Consider the following 18,186-nt stretch of genomic DNA (forward strand, 5'->3'; position numbering starts at 1 on the left):
ATTTCTACTTTTTTGTTTGAAAACGGAATATGCCAGGTACTACGATTGTATTATGTACGAATAGTATATTATGCTAATATATAGCTAATGAGGAAAATTTATATCTGAAATTCTTGTGTAACGAGGGTAATCATCTATTCTTTCCCGGTTATTGCCGCGGAAACAACAAATTAAACCTAAGTTTATGAAAAATAGTTTGGTCACAATTTTTTTTTCGTTTTGATACTTTGTAGTGGATATGATAACTGAGCTTCATTAGTGGATGTGCTTACAGGCACATAGCAGTGTTGTATATAAGTACCTACATTTGTTGACTTCTTGTATGTAACTATTTGTACACAAGCGCTCTGCAAACTTTTTGCTGAGAACTGGTTGCAGCCGTTGCACGTCAGGTCAGGTCACCTCACGGGGTGACCTCTTTCTGCCAAATTTGGTGACGCGCATCAGATCGTGAATGGAGATGTGTACCTAGTTTTGGATGAAAGTGGCCGGAGAGAGGCCGCGGCCACGGGTCTCTGTCCTTCGATCGCAGGCTAATAAAAAGGTTTTTGACGCTATTCAAGGTACCATTTCAAGTTGTTTGGGACTTTCATTCGTATTTCAGAAGGTCCAGGTTCGATTGGCGTGGTAGTGCTGCGCTCGCGCGACCGGTTGTCCGCTCTCCCCCCTCGCCTTTATGCCCTGCGCCCCCTCAAGTCCTCCGTAATAAGATCAGGTGAATTCCACATTCGTAATCGTAAATTTAACATTGCAGGAGTTTTTTACAAATAGCCGATATCCTCACGACTTTGTTGGTGTTGTACGCGACCAGGCCGAAGAATGTGGAAACACCTGTTGCAACTAGTTGTAGGCATTACTACAAGCTCCATGCAAACTGGTTTTTTGAATTTTCCCATGAAAGGCCTAACGGTTCCTCATGGATCTAGAGTTATTTGACTTCAAGAGAGGATCTTCATACCTATCATTTCAAGTCTTATTTTATTATATTACTTAGTGACGTTTACATTTATAAGAACTTACAAATGCTTTGTTCAAAAAATTCCGAGTTTTGATGCTTAAGTAACTGATAAAATTACCATACGCATTGGTGTGGTCGTCGTTCAACAAAAAAAAAAATTTTAGGCTTGGTTAATTCAATTATGTGCGTAGTTTAATACTAATATATACACTGGACCAATGTAAGAGTGTAATTATGTCTATGGATATAGACATACTAGATTGATGGTGGATCAAACTACGACTACCTAATATAGTTGTGCTGGCATACAACATACGTTCAAATACGGCGTTCTCTGAACAAAACATTTCCTACGGCAGAATGAATCTTAAGAAGTGGACTAAAACTAACTAACTATCGTGGCGCAGTGATCCAAAGAGGGTCTTGGCCTCCAAAACGAGAGAATGCCACCTGTCCCGATCCTGTGCCACTTCCTGCCAGTTGTCGGCTTTGAGTTGGCACAGATCCGCCTGTACACTGTCGCTCCAGCGGTATCTGGGCCGACCCACTGGACGGCGACCAGTCGGTTGTCCCAAATAAGCTCTCTTAACACCTCGATCCTCACCCATCCTCAGTAAATGGCCGAACCAGCGAAGTCTGTGGCATTTCGTTTCGCCGATGATATTGGGTTCGGCCACTAACTCCTCGATTTCGGCATTCTTACGGATCCTCCAGGTGCCGTCATCTCTTTTGATAGGTCCCAGGATCTTCCGTAACACCTTTCTTTCCGCTACCAGGAGCTGACTCTCTTCTTTCAGTGTTAGTGTCCAAGCTTCGCAGCCATACATAAGGATTGGTCTTATTATAGTTTTATATACCCGTAACTTAGTATTTCTGCTGAGAAGCTTGGACGCCAACACCTTATGGAGGGCTGCGCTGCATCGCAGGGCGTTTTGGATGCGTATATTGATCTCCTCCTCTCTGGTGTTTGTGTCGGTAATCGTGCATCCGAGGTACCGAAATTTGTCAACTCCACGATAAACGGTGCCTCCAACCTAAAGAAGTGGAGCCAGTCAGAATTTCAGCGACGGCGACGGCGGAGTTTAATAATTTTGTAACTTTATGTTCTAAGTTTGGTATCATTTTCAACCCAATTAAAGATGTAGACGTAGATTTCATCTGAATCGGTTCAGCGGTTATTAATTCCCCTTACAAACTTCCATATCCTTTTCACTTTTAAGGGATAATTTTTGGGATAAGAACTATCCTATGTTCTTCCCCAGGACTCGTCAAACTATCTCCATACCGATTTAGACAAAACGATTCCTAACTTGGTTTAGTAACTTGGTTGGTTGAACGATATAAATATGAATCCATCCTTGGCTGCTAAAGGAAATCTTTTATTTACGAAATGCTGTATTTCAAGAGCTATACATAAAGCGGCTCAATATTAAAACATAATGTGTTCGGATGACTTTGTTATTGTTGTCTATACCTGTATAGATGGGGTGAATGTTTAGATTACAAAGGTCTCCAAACAAATAAACTTGCCTACATCTTCATATGCGCGCTATTGTAAAAGCATCGCGAATATTATCAAAGCTTTTCCTTTGAAAATGTACCTAGGTCACAGAATAAATAATAGCCTATTGCTTATTGATATAAACTAATTTTCGGCAATTTTAGTCAACCACTCGCGAATCCCTGGTTTGGGAAGTCTTCCTGATTTACCGACTCAGTTGAAAACGAATTATTAACCTACTATTGCAGTGTAAATTGTTATCCCTAGAATCAAGAGTGGGACGGGATATCGTGGGTTACCAAGAACACAAAGCGGTTTCGTTTCTGATTTTCTCTCACTGCCCCATTTGGGTTTAGTACCCCCATATTATTGGCCAGTACTGTACAAACACTTAAAAAAACCATCACTTCTGTAGCCGAGTAATGAGCTAGTGTCGTCAAGTTCCCGGTATTGGCATGCGCGCGGCGTGGCGGTCATTTCCCGCCGTTGTTTTTGTTGGCATCGGCGCACTTTCATTGCGACTCGCGATGCACTTAAGATATCGTGTTCCTGTTCAACTAGCTAAAAACTGTATCACTTACTTAGAACTAGATTTTAATTGACAACTTGTTTGAGGGCGAAGATATGAAGGAAGAAGATATATATAAGATATAAGGCTAGATCTACTCGTTGCGTTACTAAATTACATGTTTTTAAAGTTGTGCTACACTGTTCCATATATAACATGCATGATAAAAAATTTGTATTATTTTTTTATGTAAGTTGTAAACATTTTGGGTACTACACCAAACCGTTGCCTTTTCGGTAGAGAAAGATCTGCCGAGAAATTTAATGTAGGTGCACCTTCCGCAATTCACACTTTCTCTTTCATTCTTGGAAGGATTATCCGTCATTCTTGGATCCACATAAGATAATAAAAATACCTAAGTTGTTGCCTGACGCTATGGTTGTTGTTTGCAGACGCGTCGTCATCGAACGAGGCGGTCCACCTGCAGCGGCGGCTGCTGAGCCTCAGCTCCGAGCTGGTGACGCTGCGAAACCACCTGCACGTGGGCGCCAACGCACCGCAGACAGGTAACAGGAAATGATTCCAGCTTTTGCATACTCTCGTCTCAATTCGTGTTTCTAAGTTGATTACTAGTGGCTCTGTGCGCTGTAGACCTCGCGATAAGATTGATAAATTTAATAAACATATGAGTAAAAGCAAAAAAATAAGTACTTATGCATTTGATTTTGATTCATGCGAATGGCATTTATGTCGTTTATGCAAATTTCCACCATTTTGAACATTTTCCAAAAAAATTATATGTAATTACTGAATCTGCTCACAAAATTTCACGAGAATAGAATTGGTTGAGAAATGCGACCTGTAGAGGAGAACATCCGGACATACGAAAGCAGATTGCCTATTAACCAGAACAAGACTAGACTCTGATTTCGACTCAATTTAAAAAATTCTCGATGTAACGGCCCGTTATTTATATACTTACTTATATAAAAAAATCTTGTTCCCTTCGTAAAATTATCTCCGGACACAGCGCAATGGAATGCGCGTTGGAATAAAGGTCTGCTATGGCAAATATATCCTACCTGACCTGTTTTCAATACGACTTGCATGTGGAAATGTATGTCAGTTAAGCGCTCGTAATCGTATGATGCCGGAACGCGATCCCCGTATGAGGAAAACATTTGAAAAAAATACTCGCGGCACACGAGAAGTTAATACTAGGCTACGTTCTAGAATCGAACCTTGTTGACCATCCATCTGCTTGCCAGTACTTAGAATATTCACCTTTTATTTTCGGAGATTTCAACTGACATATTGATGATGAACAGCTACAAGTGGAGCCAGTGCCGCGCCCACTAAGCCCGGCACGCCGCAGCCAGCCGTCCCGCCGCGCGCGCCACACTTGCTGCCACCGCCGGCCCCGCCTGTGCCGCTCACGGCGCCGCCACAACTACCCACTCACCCACCCGCTCCACCAGGTAATGATAATGAACAACTTGAGGTAATAGAGTCACCGTAGAAGCCGGCAATTAGCCGCAACCAGAGAAAACTTAGCATTGGAATTGCAATGGAACGAAAGCTATAGACGATAAATTGTATTAAATAGGTATGTAAATATAAAAATACGGCAATGAGGTTTAGTAACTTAAGGCCGCGGCAGAACCAGACTATATCATAACAACTTATCGTGTTGCAGAGAGCAGATGGCGCGCAGGCGCAGCGCCGCCGGCGCCCGTGGCGCCCGCGCCGACGCCGACGCCGACACCACCCAGCGCGAGCGGCGCCACCGACGTCGACGACCTCATCCACCTGCGCGGCCCGCTTACGGAAGACGCTGTGGTGCGGGCGCTACAAGCGCGGTTCTACCATAACAAGTTCTACGTAAGTTTTTGGTGGTTTAAAATGTAGGTATAGTTGTCACATGGACAGATAATCTCCCTTTAATCCCCTCTGACCCGTAGGTCAGACCTACTTGAGAAAATCTACAAAGCCGCCTATTCTTCTATTTCATAGAATAAAAACGTGGCGATACATGTGATGTACGTAGCTAATATTGTACATGTATTACATAATATTGTACATGCGTGTGTAGTGTATATATACTTTGGGGGACCCTCACGGTAACAATCAAATTGTTTTTTAGCCAATTATTGTAGCAAAAATAATAGTTTGATAAGGGCTCGATTTTTTTCTCCCTCCTCCGATTACAGGGGATGATGTAAAAATTCTTTAAAATCGGTACAGTAGTTTCGCCTTGAACATAGGTAACAGACAAACTGAGTTACTTTCTCATTAATAATACCTATTTAGGGATATTACTAGGCGTTGGTTCGTATTCCCATATTAGTAATACGTGGATTTTTGAGATCCTAAAGGAATTTTATTGTAAGCGAAGCAAATGGAGCCCATTCATTTTTTTCGAAACCATCCCAAACAGAGCGCTTATTTGAAACCAATATTCTCACATTTCTCACCATCACTGCCCGGCTGTGACTGCTGGATTCTAAAACAGCTTAAGTCCAAAACCGTTATCAGGGCATAAGCCCTTAGTCTGCCAGGATAGTGGGGACCGTTTTTTGTGCTACCTGTCGCGGCGCCGGGGCAGGTAACACTACCTGCGTATTGTCACGGGATGCTTTACATTTTATGAGTGTATATTTGCTACTAATGCGCGAGTAACGAGACCATTGATACGTCTTTCATTGGGTTTTATTGTCGTATAGGCTCCTAGGAGTGATGTAAAGGACAATCAGCTTCTAAGAAAAATAAATACCTATACTTACTTAAAATTTAAGTACGCTTATGGATGACAATATCTGCTCTAGCACTTTACCATCTCAAATTTGAGATTATTAAGATTTATCTAATTGTGTACATTCTTTAGGCAGCATCTTTGTTCTTCTTTCTCTGATCTCAATACATCTCTGTTTATCTCATATCTCATATATACCAGGAAAATCCTTCATATTCCTTAAAAGAATGGAGAGTAAAGCCATTTTTTCGAAGCGTTCCTAAGTTGTAATATTTAATGATCTCTAAATCCGGAATAGGATGATAATATCCGGAGGACAATTTCTATAAATGTATACTTATTAAAATTAGACTAATTTCCCAAAATAACTGTAGATATCTGTTCCATTTTCAGACGTGGATCGGTCCAATACTAGTGGCGTTGAACGGGTACACGGACGGTAGCAACGCGCTGACGTTATCGGCTGCTCGCGCGCAGCGGCCAGAGCTAGCACGGCTTGTGCATGACGCCGTGAGGCATCAGGCAGATACCGGTTACCCGCAGGCTATCATACTCTCAGGTACGTTGTACGCTGACGTTATCGGCATCAGACCGATACCGGCCCTCCGTAAGCTATCATGCTCTCAAGTACATTATCATCATCAGGCCTACAAGTGCTAGGTCCAGAAGCTGAACACTGCTCGACAACCAATGCAACCGATTCATTGAGTGAGTATTGGTTGCACTTTGCTTGGTGCTTTACTTATGTGGCCTTTCTCTGGTGCGTGCTCCCGATTGTACAAACAATTTTTGACATTTGAGTATGCTTTGACCTACATATGCTGCTTGAACCATGCAAAGGCTGTTTCTGTATCTATAAGTATATTTATAGTAACAGGTGACGAGTAGTAGGTAAATGCTTATGTTGTTTCAATTACAGGCGTGTCGGGATCGGGCAAGACCTACGCGTCGATGGTGCTGCTACGGCGATTATTCGACGTTGCAGGCGGAGGGCCCGAGACCGACGCATTCAAGCATCTGGCGGCCGCCTTCACCGTGCTGCGGTCGTTGGGTGCTGCTGCTACTGCTGCCAATTCGCATTCTTCGCGTATTGTAAGTCTTCTGACAATGTACTCAATATATCTACAAACAAAAAAAAACTCGCGTGCACTTCCATTGCAACTTTTGCACACAAAATCCTGTGTTTTCTAGACGCATCTTAATCTAATTTTTTTTTAAGTATTATGGGCCAACCTGTAAATTCATCCTATTCCTTCTCAATTTGATTTCTGCTATATATTATTGTTATTTTTTTTTCAGGGCCACTTCATAGAGGTGCAGGTGACGGATGGCGCGCTGTACCGCACCAAGATCCACTGCTACTTCCTCGACCAAACGCGCGTCGTTCGCCCGCCGCCCGGAGAGCGCAACTACCACATCTTTTACCAGCTGTTAGCCGGACTCAGCACCGAAGAGCGCACTGCGTTGAGACTCGAAGGTTACGCGCCGCAAGATTTGCGGTACCTCGCCTCGCCAGCTCCACGACGACCGGATCCCGATGATGCTCCGCGTTTCCTCGCCTGGAAAACGTGCCTCGGAATCCTCGGTATTCCTTTTTTGGATGTGGTGCGAGTTTTGGCTGCGGTCTTACTGCTCGGGAATGTGCTGTTTACGGACGGCGCGGAAGGCGCCGAGACGGCCGGTGACGCCGAGCTACAAGCTGCGGCAGCTTTGCTCGGAGTTGCGGCACCAGCACTTCTACGAGGACTAACGACGAGAGCCGCTGCAAGGGGCCGTGCTGCCGCTCGTGCGCCAGCAACCGCAGCTGCAGCAGCCGCAGCACGTGACGCCCTCGCCAAAGCTCTTTACTGCCGCACAGTCGCCACTATCGTTCGACGCGCCAACTCACTAAAACGCCTCGGTTCGACATTAGGCACACTGTCTTCGGACTCGAATGAATCAGTGCACAACCAGGACGCGGCATCGCGTCGTGCGTCGACAAACGGCGGGCGCGGCCGCGCCGGAGCCAAGTCCATGGCGGTGCTTAACGATGCAGTGCGCCACGCTACTGACGGCTTCGTGGGAATCCTTGACATGTTCGGCTTTGAAGACGCGGCTCCATCGCGACTAGAACACTTGTGTGCCAATCTGTGCGCGGAAACCATGCAGCACTTCTATAACACACATGTTTTTAAATCGTCGGCGGAATCGTGTCGAGAAGAAGAGGTGGGCGCGGCGGCGTTAGAAGTCGATTACGTGGATAATGTACCGTGCATCGATCTGGTATCATCACTGCGTGGTGGACTTCTAGCGGCACTGGACGCTGAATGTGCAGCGCGGGGCTCACCGGAGCAATATGTCGCGCGAGTGCGAGCGGCTCATCGTGGCCACCCGCGCCTCGCTGAGCCCCGGCAGGCAGGCGCAGCTGCCGCACGCCGTTTCGCTGTTCGACACTACGCTGGAGAAGTTACTTACGACGCCAGCGAATTCTTAGATGCAAACCGTGATGCTGTGCCCGATGAGTTGTTGGCAGCATTTGACACGCGCGCCTGTGAATTCGGTTTCGCGACGCACCTGTTTGGGGCGGAGTTGAAGATGCTGGCAGCGGCGGGTGGGCCATCGGGTGGCGTGTTTCGAGCTTCACCAACGGCGGCGGCGGCGGACGGCGGCTCGACGTTGACGCAAGACTTCCACACGCGACTGGACAACTTGCTGCGTACGCTGGTGCACGCGCGTCCGCACTTCGTGCGTTGCCTACGCGCCAACCACGCCGAGGCGCCCATGCTCTTCGAGCGTCAAGCCGTTGCCAAACAGGTACACATACATCTTATTTTACCTATCTCTGCTAGAAAATCCATTCCGATTTAAATCTTTATTAGATTATTCTGTACAGTGTTTTTATTTATTTTATTTATTTAAACTTTATTGCACAATACATGAAGAGTACAAATGGCGGACTTAATGCCAGAACGCATTCTCTACCAGTCAACCATGAGCCAAACCGAAAGATCCTAATTGGTGCAGGGTCAGAATACAGAGTAAAATGACAAAAAAAAATATCACAAAATTATATAAAATTATACGTACATAAATAATATGATACATAAATATAAATACATACATATACAAATATATACCCATTGTGAAACATCATGAGGACGACCTTTGAACCTTGTCAAACAGATGCTTGCGCAACATGCGCTTGAAGGAGAATTTGTTCTGGGCTTGTCTCATAGAGAGAGGAAGATCATTCCACAGCCGGATTGCCTGAATGTTGAAGGAATTCGACATGAAACCTGTACGATGTCGAGGGACAGTGTTGTTTTGTTTCAATTTACAAAATAATCACCACCTTCGTCTGCAATTTTTTCAGGTGCGCGCTCTCCAAATCCTCGAAACAGCGCAACTAATGGCAAGCGGGTACCCTCACCGCATGCGTTTTCGCGCGTTCGGAGCCCGCTACCGCGCGCTATGGCGGCGCGGCGGCGGCGACACGCTGGAGCGCGACGCGCCGGGCGCCTGCGCCGCCGTGCTGAGGGCGGTGGCGGCGGCGGCGGCGCCGCCCGCGCCCGCGTCGCCGGCTGCGGTGCGGTGGGCACTTGGGAAACGGCACGTATTCCTCAGCGAAGGAATGCGACAGGTAATTTGTGAGGCGTAAACATTGTATCGTGCTTGAAACGTGTAAGGTGAATGTGGAGAAGACCGTCTCTCAGATAGTATTATTCGTTACAAGCTTTGCTACCGCCGCTCCTAACTCTTGCGTTTATTTTATTATACTTACACATACTCCACTTAGGTAAGGTCGGTAGAGCAGGAGGAGCGAATCTCTTTCATTCTGACTGTGTCTGAGCGAAGTTGGTACGTAGGTATACAAATACGACAGTTCTTGCCCTATGACGGTGTTTCCAACCAAAGATTCCCGTCTCCTCCACATTGACTTTAACGTAATTTAGGTACCCATTCGTACAATATGTTCTATGCTGACCAACCATCACTCATGATATCAAGAAATGTTGACAACTCAACATTTGACAGTTTGAGCATCTGCCAAACATCTTGTCCAACTTCGTATACAATTTGGGCCTTGGATTACGATTGACACATTGCGTACTTACAGCCAGTACATCGCATGGAAAGAAATCAACATTTCTATAGCAGATGATACTTACATACGCAACGAATTACAGTCTTATCTATGTATCTTTGTCCAGGTTTTGGAGCGCATGCGTCGCGCGCGTCGCCAGGCGGCCGCAGAGTGCATCCAAGCGGCGTGGCGGCGGCACCGCGCGCGCCGCGCCCCCGCCCCGCCCGCGCCGCCGCGTCCACGCCCCGCACCCATCGCTGGCACTCCGCCGCCGGAGCCGACGGAGAAGTGCGACCCGCACCTTGTGTCGCGAACCTGCTCGCTGTTCGGGTTAGATCTGGTAAGTTTGGAACACGCAGGTCATTGTCAATAAACAAAACATTATCTCACACATAACTCATTAAAAAAACCATCTCGTTCCTTACATTGGTATCCAGCATTAGGCAGAAACCAATTGAGTAACCTTATTGAAAGTGTCTTATTTATATATTTACAAAAAATCGTAGCTACTTACCTAGTAGCCTTCAAAAGTCGTATAGGAAAGGTTTGCTTTGCATGTGGAGCAAATGCTTATTAGGCAAGTTTCAACAAAACTCAATTGCCAAGTTATACAAGATATAATTGCAAGTAATGATAAGAACCAGAACCCTCTCATTTTAATTATAAAGTAGTACGTACCTACTAACAAAAAATATTTTAACAGGAGCGACCGCCCCCGTTACCTCCATCGCGAGCGTACACCGTCGCCGGCGGCGTGAAGCTGGGCTACCCGCAACAAAGAGCCGTGCTGTGCGAGTGGAACGAAAGCGACGCGGCGGGCGCGTTGCGGCTGCGGCCCGGCGACGTCGTCATCGCTGTCGGCGCCGCTCGACGCGGACATGTGCACGTGCAGGTGTGTGACATATATGGCAACAACGAGACTGAGTAGAAAGATATCGACGCGCGGGCATCTTACGACTCCGATCCGGCTACGTCACTATCGCTGTAGGTGCCACGCACACGTCCAGTTGTGTACTTATAGTTACATTTATACACACATCAACGCACGGCTGCTGTACGTTCAATCGTTCCTCCCCACCACGCATAGCAACCGTAACCCGAGGCACCCGGCCCGTGCACGCTCGCCGAACGCCATATATTTGTAGCATGACGCTGATACCTACTAAGTACCGTGCGTTTCGTGGTGCTCGAGTCAGAGGATCAGGAACGTGATGGCTCATGAATGTTTTGGTAGTCGGTAGACAATTGAATGAGTTATAGAATGTCACTTACGTTGCTATGCATGGTGGAGCAGCAGTTTAATGTGATTCTTGATATGAGGTTAGTTATAAATGTATTTATAGGTAGTTAATCAAGAGTTGGCTACCGACAACATATATGATCTCATATCTATTAGAACTGATTTCCGGGCCTGGTCAGATATGCTAGACAATTGAAATAACACATTTAGGTTCACTACTTGAAAATTGATTTGTGAAACCACTTGTATTTCAAGTTTTGGATTTATTCCAAGAATTTAATCTCATGTCATGATAAAAGTATTGTTTGAACATGCGCGCACAGAACTTCGAGTAGGTGTTACTTAGGTAGTAAAATTATTTGACTTCCTGTAACCCTCTCATCAGCTTTTTCCTATTGTGTAAAATAGAATTCTAGAATTGTGTAATGAGAGTTCACTGTGTGTTAACAAAGAAGTGCTAAATAGACATGAAATCTATTAGCACTCTCTCGGTCGGGCAAACGTAGGCTAAGCCTTAATTTTACGCAATAATTCTCAACTCGGGGTATTTTATCCATCAACGAGGATTTTTGCCCTTCTGTTACTGCCTGTCCAAGTAGTCGTAAGGCATCACTCCTATAAATTTAGCAGTTTCTGGAGTTTTGATTTGAACATGTGTTATTTATTACAGGTGGGCACCCGGACGGTGGCAGTCCCGCACCGCGTGCTGGCGCCGCCGCGCGCGCCGCCGCCGCGCCTGCAGCCGCCGCCGCCCGCGCCGCCGCCGCCGCAACCCGCCTCTGCCTGACATCCATCCATGTCCAATATCGAAACGGTACCTGACGTTGTCTGCGAACTGGAAACTAACGTTCCGTGAACAACAACGAAACGGAAATCTGACGTCTGCGAGGTGAACAGTCAATTCAGGGTTTTAACTGCCAGGTTCTTATGTAAAGAGTAATTATACGTAGTCTATTTGTGGTCGTTTTCTATCAGGAACTTTTTTAGACTGCGACACTAAGTTCTGCCATTTAGGTTGAAAGTTAGCCGCATCTTTAACACTGTCACTCGATTATTGCAAAAGCGACAAAGATACAGTTATCGTAAGTCTAAGAATGATTTAGACTTGGACCAGACGTTTTAGCTGATACTTTGTTTAATCCAAATTAGTTCCTATAATGACTTTAATTCATATTTCTGTAACCTGGTCATAGTTTTTGAGAGAAATATATTATACTCCAGCTCATTTACGGCAAAATTGTAAGACTGCACTTAAATTGCATCTAGCCTCGCAGACATAGATAATGAAATTAATGAAGAATGGGTAAATTTTTGCTCTGTGCGAAGAAATGCGAGTGAACTGATCATATTTACTGTATAATTATGGTGCCTTATATGTTAAGTGTAAATATTAGTTAAGTATTTATAGGGCGCAGGCCTCAGGTTCTCTCAGTATTACACCATTACAAGACGACTGCAGTACGCTCCAAACATATTTTTTATCCATAAAGCGAAATCAAAGCACCTTACTCTCATTATGAGAGTGAAGATCGATATAGTTTTATATATTACTTACATCGCAAACTCAACATATTTTATGATATAAGAAAATCGCGACGCATCTTTATTCCTATGGTAACAAAGGTGTGCTGGAATGTATTTCGACACTTTGAATCTCACAAACTATTTGACGCTGTACACTATATTGCTACGGTATTCAAATAGTTCTTTTTTTCGTTCGCTGTTCGTACCTACTTAATTTATATGAGCCTACTAAATATTAGAAGCTATGTAGTCGTCTTGAAGTAAACTAAGCAGGTATGACGTGTATTATATATATTCAAGTAGGTATTACCTATACCTACGACGAGATCAGCTGTCGAACATCGCTATTATAATTTTTACCATTATATACGAAAAATAACTTAAGTACGAAATAAGTTTTCGACATTATTGGTGCATAGAAGACATGTGTCATATTAATATTTTGTATTTGAGTTGGTAGTAAAGATTCAGGCTTGTGAGAGAGCAGTATACGTATATTAATTGAAAATTATAAAATAGCTTGTGTGCGTTTTACAGCATGATAATCACCTACCTATCGAAAGAATTCCAATATACTCTAGCAAGCCTACATAATGTGCAATGTTTATATATGGTTCTTTAGTTTTTTTTACGAGTGATGTGTTACTACTAGCTTTCGACTCTGAAAGACAGTCTCCATCAGATTTATATAGAGAGCGGAGAGAGATGAGCGGCCAAGATGCTCAAATACATCTGAACAGCTAAGTTATTAGCTTAGCATCTTTGCATACGTATACAACTGTATGCAGATGTGCAAAGGTAATGGTGTTGCTGACTGTACTTAAACGCCTTGACAGTAGTCGTGTTCAGATATTTGTGGGCACTTTTACTGCTACGATATATCTGATGGCGACTGTTCAAGGACAGAGGGAGGTCGGAACTTGCCAACATGAGTCTGATATTGTATTCGACAAATGCTAGCATAATGATTATACAAATATATTGTAAGGTATCGTACAAAATAAAGATTATAATTATATTAAAATATTTGTGTTTATTTGCATGTTGTACACAAGTAAATGGATCTGGAATGTGAGCACGTCTGGGTAATACCTCGGTGCTGCTGTGATATTTCAGAGATTGCGGGTGAGGCGTATTATTATTTGACCGATTATTGCAAGAGTTGCAAGAACGATCGACATTGTATTACGACATTAGCACTTGCCTTCTGGGCTGCCATCTAATTCATACCATTTTCGATAATCCTATCTTCGAAGTGTCGCGAAACAGATAGGGTATATTTTAAAACTGGGCTTCTTCAACCTTAATTAACCTTTTCGCCGCTAAAATTTCTAGACCAACTAACTAGAAAGTGTGAATTTTTAGTTGCTTAGAAAGATGTAAATACAAGCCCTTGGACAAGCGTATCTGATGCGTTCACATTGAAAGCAGAACTTTGTGTCTTTGATATCCCCCAGTAAATTTGGTGAAGATACCGTAAGTACAGTGAAGTGAAGTGAAGGAACAGCAGGATACAATAAAAGATAGCGTCAAAGTTAACTTAATATATTTTATTTCATATTGCGAAGACAGATCTTACACGAATAAGGCAGTATATATATGAAGCTTTCCATATGCTGAGTCCACACCGACGTTTGATTTTATAAAACGCAGGTGTGGGCATAACATTACATTCAGCATGCTACGTCATAGGTACGCTAGTTCTCTCGATACACTAACAACAATATTTAGAATAAGATATAATAAAAAGGCAGTTATTATGTTATACAACAATAAATGCGTAAAGTTACAACGAGCGGCACGCGTTTTAAACACTTTATAATATGTACCTAGATTTAGACTACAGTCAAGGGTATCAAGACATATGCAGTCAACTAGTAAAAAGTTGTCAGAAACAGAATTAAGCATGGGCTTTCTTTTGTTTGTTTAACCCTTTTCCGGACCGCACCAATCTAGGTTTTCTCAAAAAATCCAAATATATTCCAATTAATCCAGCTTTGATGATTCGTTTGAAGACAAGTAACATTTCCTGAAAGTGTAATCTAATTTGAACCTTAAATCCGAATGCTAAAGTTGAAATTCTAATGGCGCGTATGTGGTCGATAAATCGTACTATGCCTGGAAAAGGGTTAATACTATCTCCCTCCATCAAGCTGAAATCCAATCAATTATACTGAGAGAAAGTATGTACCCTTGAAAGTTCAAATATTGAACAGCTGGTCTAACAGACCACTACAGACGAGATACAACCGCGCAATTCTTCAGCTAAACAAACAGAAATCTGACGACCTTTCCGCGCGACGCGGCCGCTCGTACGAACTCCAAAAGTCTTTAAATTTTATACCAAATTACTACCATTTTAAACCAGAAAGTGTTTAACATTTGTAACAGTTCAGAAAAGTATATCTTTGATTTATAAACGTGGTATGACAAGACTTTTCGAGCAATGAACACAGTTTAATATAAACTAACAACTAAGGAGCGTTTTGTCAAACGCGCTCGTTTCTGATCTATTTCACATAAAATTGAATTTTTAACCTGTACTCTGACAAGCCGCTCCGTTTATAACAAGAAGTTCGATAGGTCCCGGAAAACATAGAATATACATAAATATAATTAACGGCTGCTATATGCTTCGTTGAATTATCACAGGCGGTGGCAAACGCCTTAGACAAGTCCACGGCAAAAGGGACCTTCAAGCGGCGGGTTGTTGATTGTATTAAGATATGTAAGTCTAAGGAAAATCCTGTTTGACAGCTCAAAAAGATTCGGCATAATATTTTGTGGTAATTGGAGCCGAAGTCAAGATGATAATCGATGGCAGAGGCGAACGAAAAATAGCGTGATTATATCTAGGATTTTTTAATTTCGATTGGGAATTCTTATAAACAGTTTTCAGTTGGCTAGTCCACTGGACTGCCAAACGTGTTGACGTTTGGTAGAATCGAAAGTTGTTTCGATCACCAGAGTTACTGCATATGTAATAATGAGCCGAACAGCGCTATCAACATTAGGGCCGATTTAGACGGCACGCGAATTCGCATGCGATTTTAGTTACATTGAGGTTACACCCGATTCGGCCGACCGATCAAAAACCACACTGTAATGAAACTCGCATGCGAGTTCTCGCACTGTGTAAATAAGCCCTTAGAATTGTCGACTTTTCACATCTAATATACATATAATTAATAATTCTTTGCTTTAAGATAACTCTGTTAAAATATGAAAATTAGTCGACATTACAAAAGTGCTTACCGCATCACATCCCCTTAGTCGTGGCGGCCATTTTACTAAAAACTTCACAATAGTTGAATAGAAAAATAGGTTAGGTACTATTATTTTCTATGTTAGTAACCCAATCAGCAAGTCATTGGTTGGTTTCGAACTCTCGAGAACTGATCGGGTGATAAACTGAAGAGTACAAAAGTAAATGCAAGAAAAAAGACGGAGGTAGAACGCGGGCACTGCCCGATCTAAGGAAAATTTGGCAACACTTGTTAAGTATACAATACTATTACATAACAAATATATACCTATGGTGCTATACAAACTTGATATTTATGTCAAGCAGAAATGGTCACAATAGACGTGTTGGCCCTGGTACATAAAGTGATTAAATCTAGCTATATCAAATTTATCTTTATAAATAATACTGCTTATATATATTCATATCATATAACATATCTATTTAACATAACCTTCTAAACGCCCCGTCTACTTTTTTCATACCATTTGCAAAAGAATGCTTTGTTTGGCCAGCCGTGGCGGTCAAAAGGTTACCTATTGACACAAAACCGTGCAAAAAAAAGGCAAACAAAACACTGCCGATCAGATCGACCGGCTCGAGATTATTGTAAAAGTATCAAAAACGTGTCTTACAAAGAAGTTGAATAGTTGATGCATACATTTCAATAGAATAACTCAGAAATTTCATAGGGAACAAGCATAACATTAAAATTACGTATATATAACATTACAATTCTCAAAATTTCATACATTAAAAATTGTTTGATTTCTTCAATTCATGATGGATGCGCTGCTGAGCGCCTACGATGCCAAGCACGCAGTGATTTCAAGCTGCTTAGACAAAACTATACCGATATATCAAACCTATTTTCACTTCCGTAACGAAACGAACACTTTCTATTTTAGTTAGAACTTGGTCCTTCGAGCCGGATATACATTCCATTACGTATTTGGGTAAAGGGCATAGTTCTACAGGCGCCAAAAACATACGTTTGCAACTTTGTATCATGACTGACGAAATGACGTCACGTATATCAAGAGGAAACGAAAACATCGTTATCAATACAGAATTTAGTACATCATTTTAGTTCTGTGAAACTAAGCCCAAAGTCGCTGCGCGCTTGGCGACAAGCGCTCCGAGCATGAACGATAAAGCTTCTAAACATTCAATATTTCTATAACACGACATCTATAAGATCTGAACAACGAACGAACACGAACATTCGGCGATGAACACACGCTAAGGCAGTGCGGTTTGTACTGGAGCCACGTCCGGCTATATATAGCACAGACAGGCGATTACAAAATCATAAAAATATAATTTAGACGCCAAGGCTAGCAATACTGTAGCTTTGAGCAGATACATCCCATCACCGCTATACGCGGAGAACAGGCGGAAATGTTTTTTCGGTAACTCGTCCGCACGAAAATTAAGATTAACACTTCCATAGCAGCGCACGATACACTCAAATATAGACAATTTTTATGGATTTGTCCACGCTTCTCGCATTCGTGCGTAGCGTGCGCCGCATTGTGTGGCGATACCCGAAGGCCACAAGAATTCAATTGTTTTTGACGGAGGATTCGACGATGCAGCGTGGTGTTTTGTGACCGCGAAGTTAAAATGCATCATTTTTGATGCCGGCACGGGAACAGTGGAATATGATAGTATGCAGCATGTTACTCGTTAGTTGTGCAAAGGCGTGCTGCATGAGGAAGGCGGGCGGCGCTCGAGGGGCGAGCGCGGCGTGCGGTCCGCTTCAGCTTCTGTTTCCACTTCCGCCCCGGCGCCCGCGCTCGCGGTCTCGCTTGCACTCGCTTCTGCGTCCGCCTCCGCGCATAGCGCCGTGAACACGCTGCTTGATGTTACATCGCGCACGTAGCGACGCTGCTCCGCTGCAAAACAACATATTCTTTATAATTCTGATGCCTATTCAATGTTATTTATTTATAGTCAAGTGTCTCAAAAACGAAACAGCCGCTCTAGAGGAGGAATACAGCTGAAATCGTCTACTAATAAATATAGTCGTGTTGCAGTCTCTGCACGAACAGACTCAACCGTATTTTGCGTTAAATAAAGTCCTGCAAATTTTAACACATTGAGTGCCGGGAACCTGCTCGGCGGATTCTCTGTTCGTATTCGCTTTCCTCTACAAGGGGGGCTTTCCGCTACGAAAACGTTGGAAGTGAATGTGTTGAACTTAAAATGATCAGAAAATGAACTATGCAGTTACGCAAATTTGTTTGAAGAATCACCTAACCAATAATGAATAGTTTAAGTATCGAACTGAAGTAGGGCGCTCAAACCGCAAGCATCCTTCGTTAAGCGGGTATCATTTCGCTCTAATTTTTAACAGCGGTTTTCACTCATAAACCGAAATCTGGGTAGCGACG

The 18,186-nt window shown here is 43.3% G+C and overlaps 2 protein-coding genes across 3 annotated transcripts in view; one reads left to right on the forward strand and one right to left on the reverse strand.

The window, feature by feature from the left end:
- The window catches only part of LOC133523722 (unconventional myosin-IXa), a 54,690-nt gene extending 41,120 nt beyond the window's left edge, over positions 1-13,570 (forward strand). For both annotated transcript variants that reach the window (XM_061859409.1, XM_061859410.1), the window contains 10 exons: positions 3,420-3,533; positions 4,296-4,445; positions 4,664-4,848; positions 6,113-6,278; positions 6,639-6,811; positions 7,019-8,512; positions 9,072-9,338; positions 9,910-10,122; positions 10,486-10,674; positions 11,693-13,570. In XM_061859409.1, coding sequence (XP_061715393.1) covers positions 3,420-3,533; positions 4,296-4,445; positions 4,664-4,848; positions 6,113-6,278; positions 6,639-6,811; positions 7,019-8,512; positions 9,072-9,338; positions 9,910-10,122; positions 10,486-10,674; positions 11,693-11,809 — 3,068 coding nt within the window. In that variant the 3' untranslated portion in view covers positions 11,810-13,570. The remainder of the gene's footprint in view (positions 1-3,419; positions 3,534-4,295; positions 4,446-4,663; positions 4,849-6,112; positions 6,279-6,638; positions 6,812-7,018; positions 8,513-9,071; positions 9,339-9,909; positions 10,123-10,485; positions 10,675-11,692) is intronic.
- Positions 13,571-14,075: 505 nt separating this feature from the next.
- The window catches only part of LOC133523725 (uncharacterized), a 32,546-nt gene continuing 28,435 nt past the window's right edge, over positions 14,076-18,186 (reverse strand). The window contains exon 5 of the mRNA XM_061859414.1: positions 14,076-17,688. Within this exon, the coding sequence (XP_061715398.1) occupies positions 17,480-17,688 (209 nt within the window). The 3' untranslated portion in view covers positions 14,076-17,479. The remainder of the gene's footprint in view (positions 17,689-18,186) is intronic.

The sequence above is a fragment of the Cydia pomonella genome, chromosome 12 (genome assembly GCF_033807575.1).
Source record: "Cydia pomonella isolate Wapato2018A chromosome 12, ilCydPomo1, whole genome shotgun sequence".
Taxonomy (NCBI): domain Eukaryota; kingdom Metazoa; phylum Arthropoda; class Insecta; order Lepidoptera; family Tortricidae; genus Cydia; species Cydia pomonella.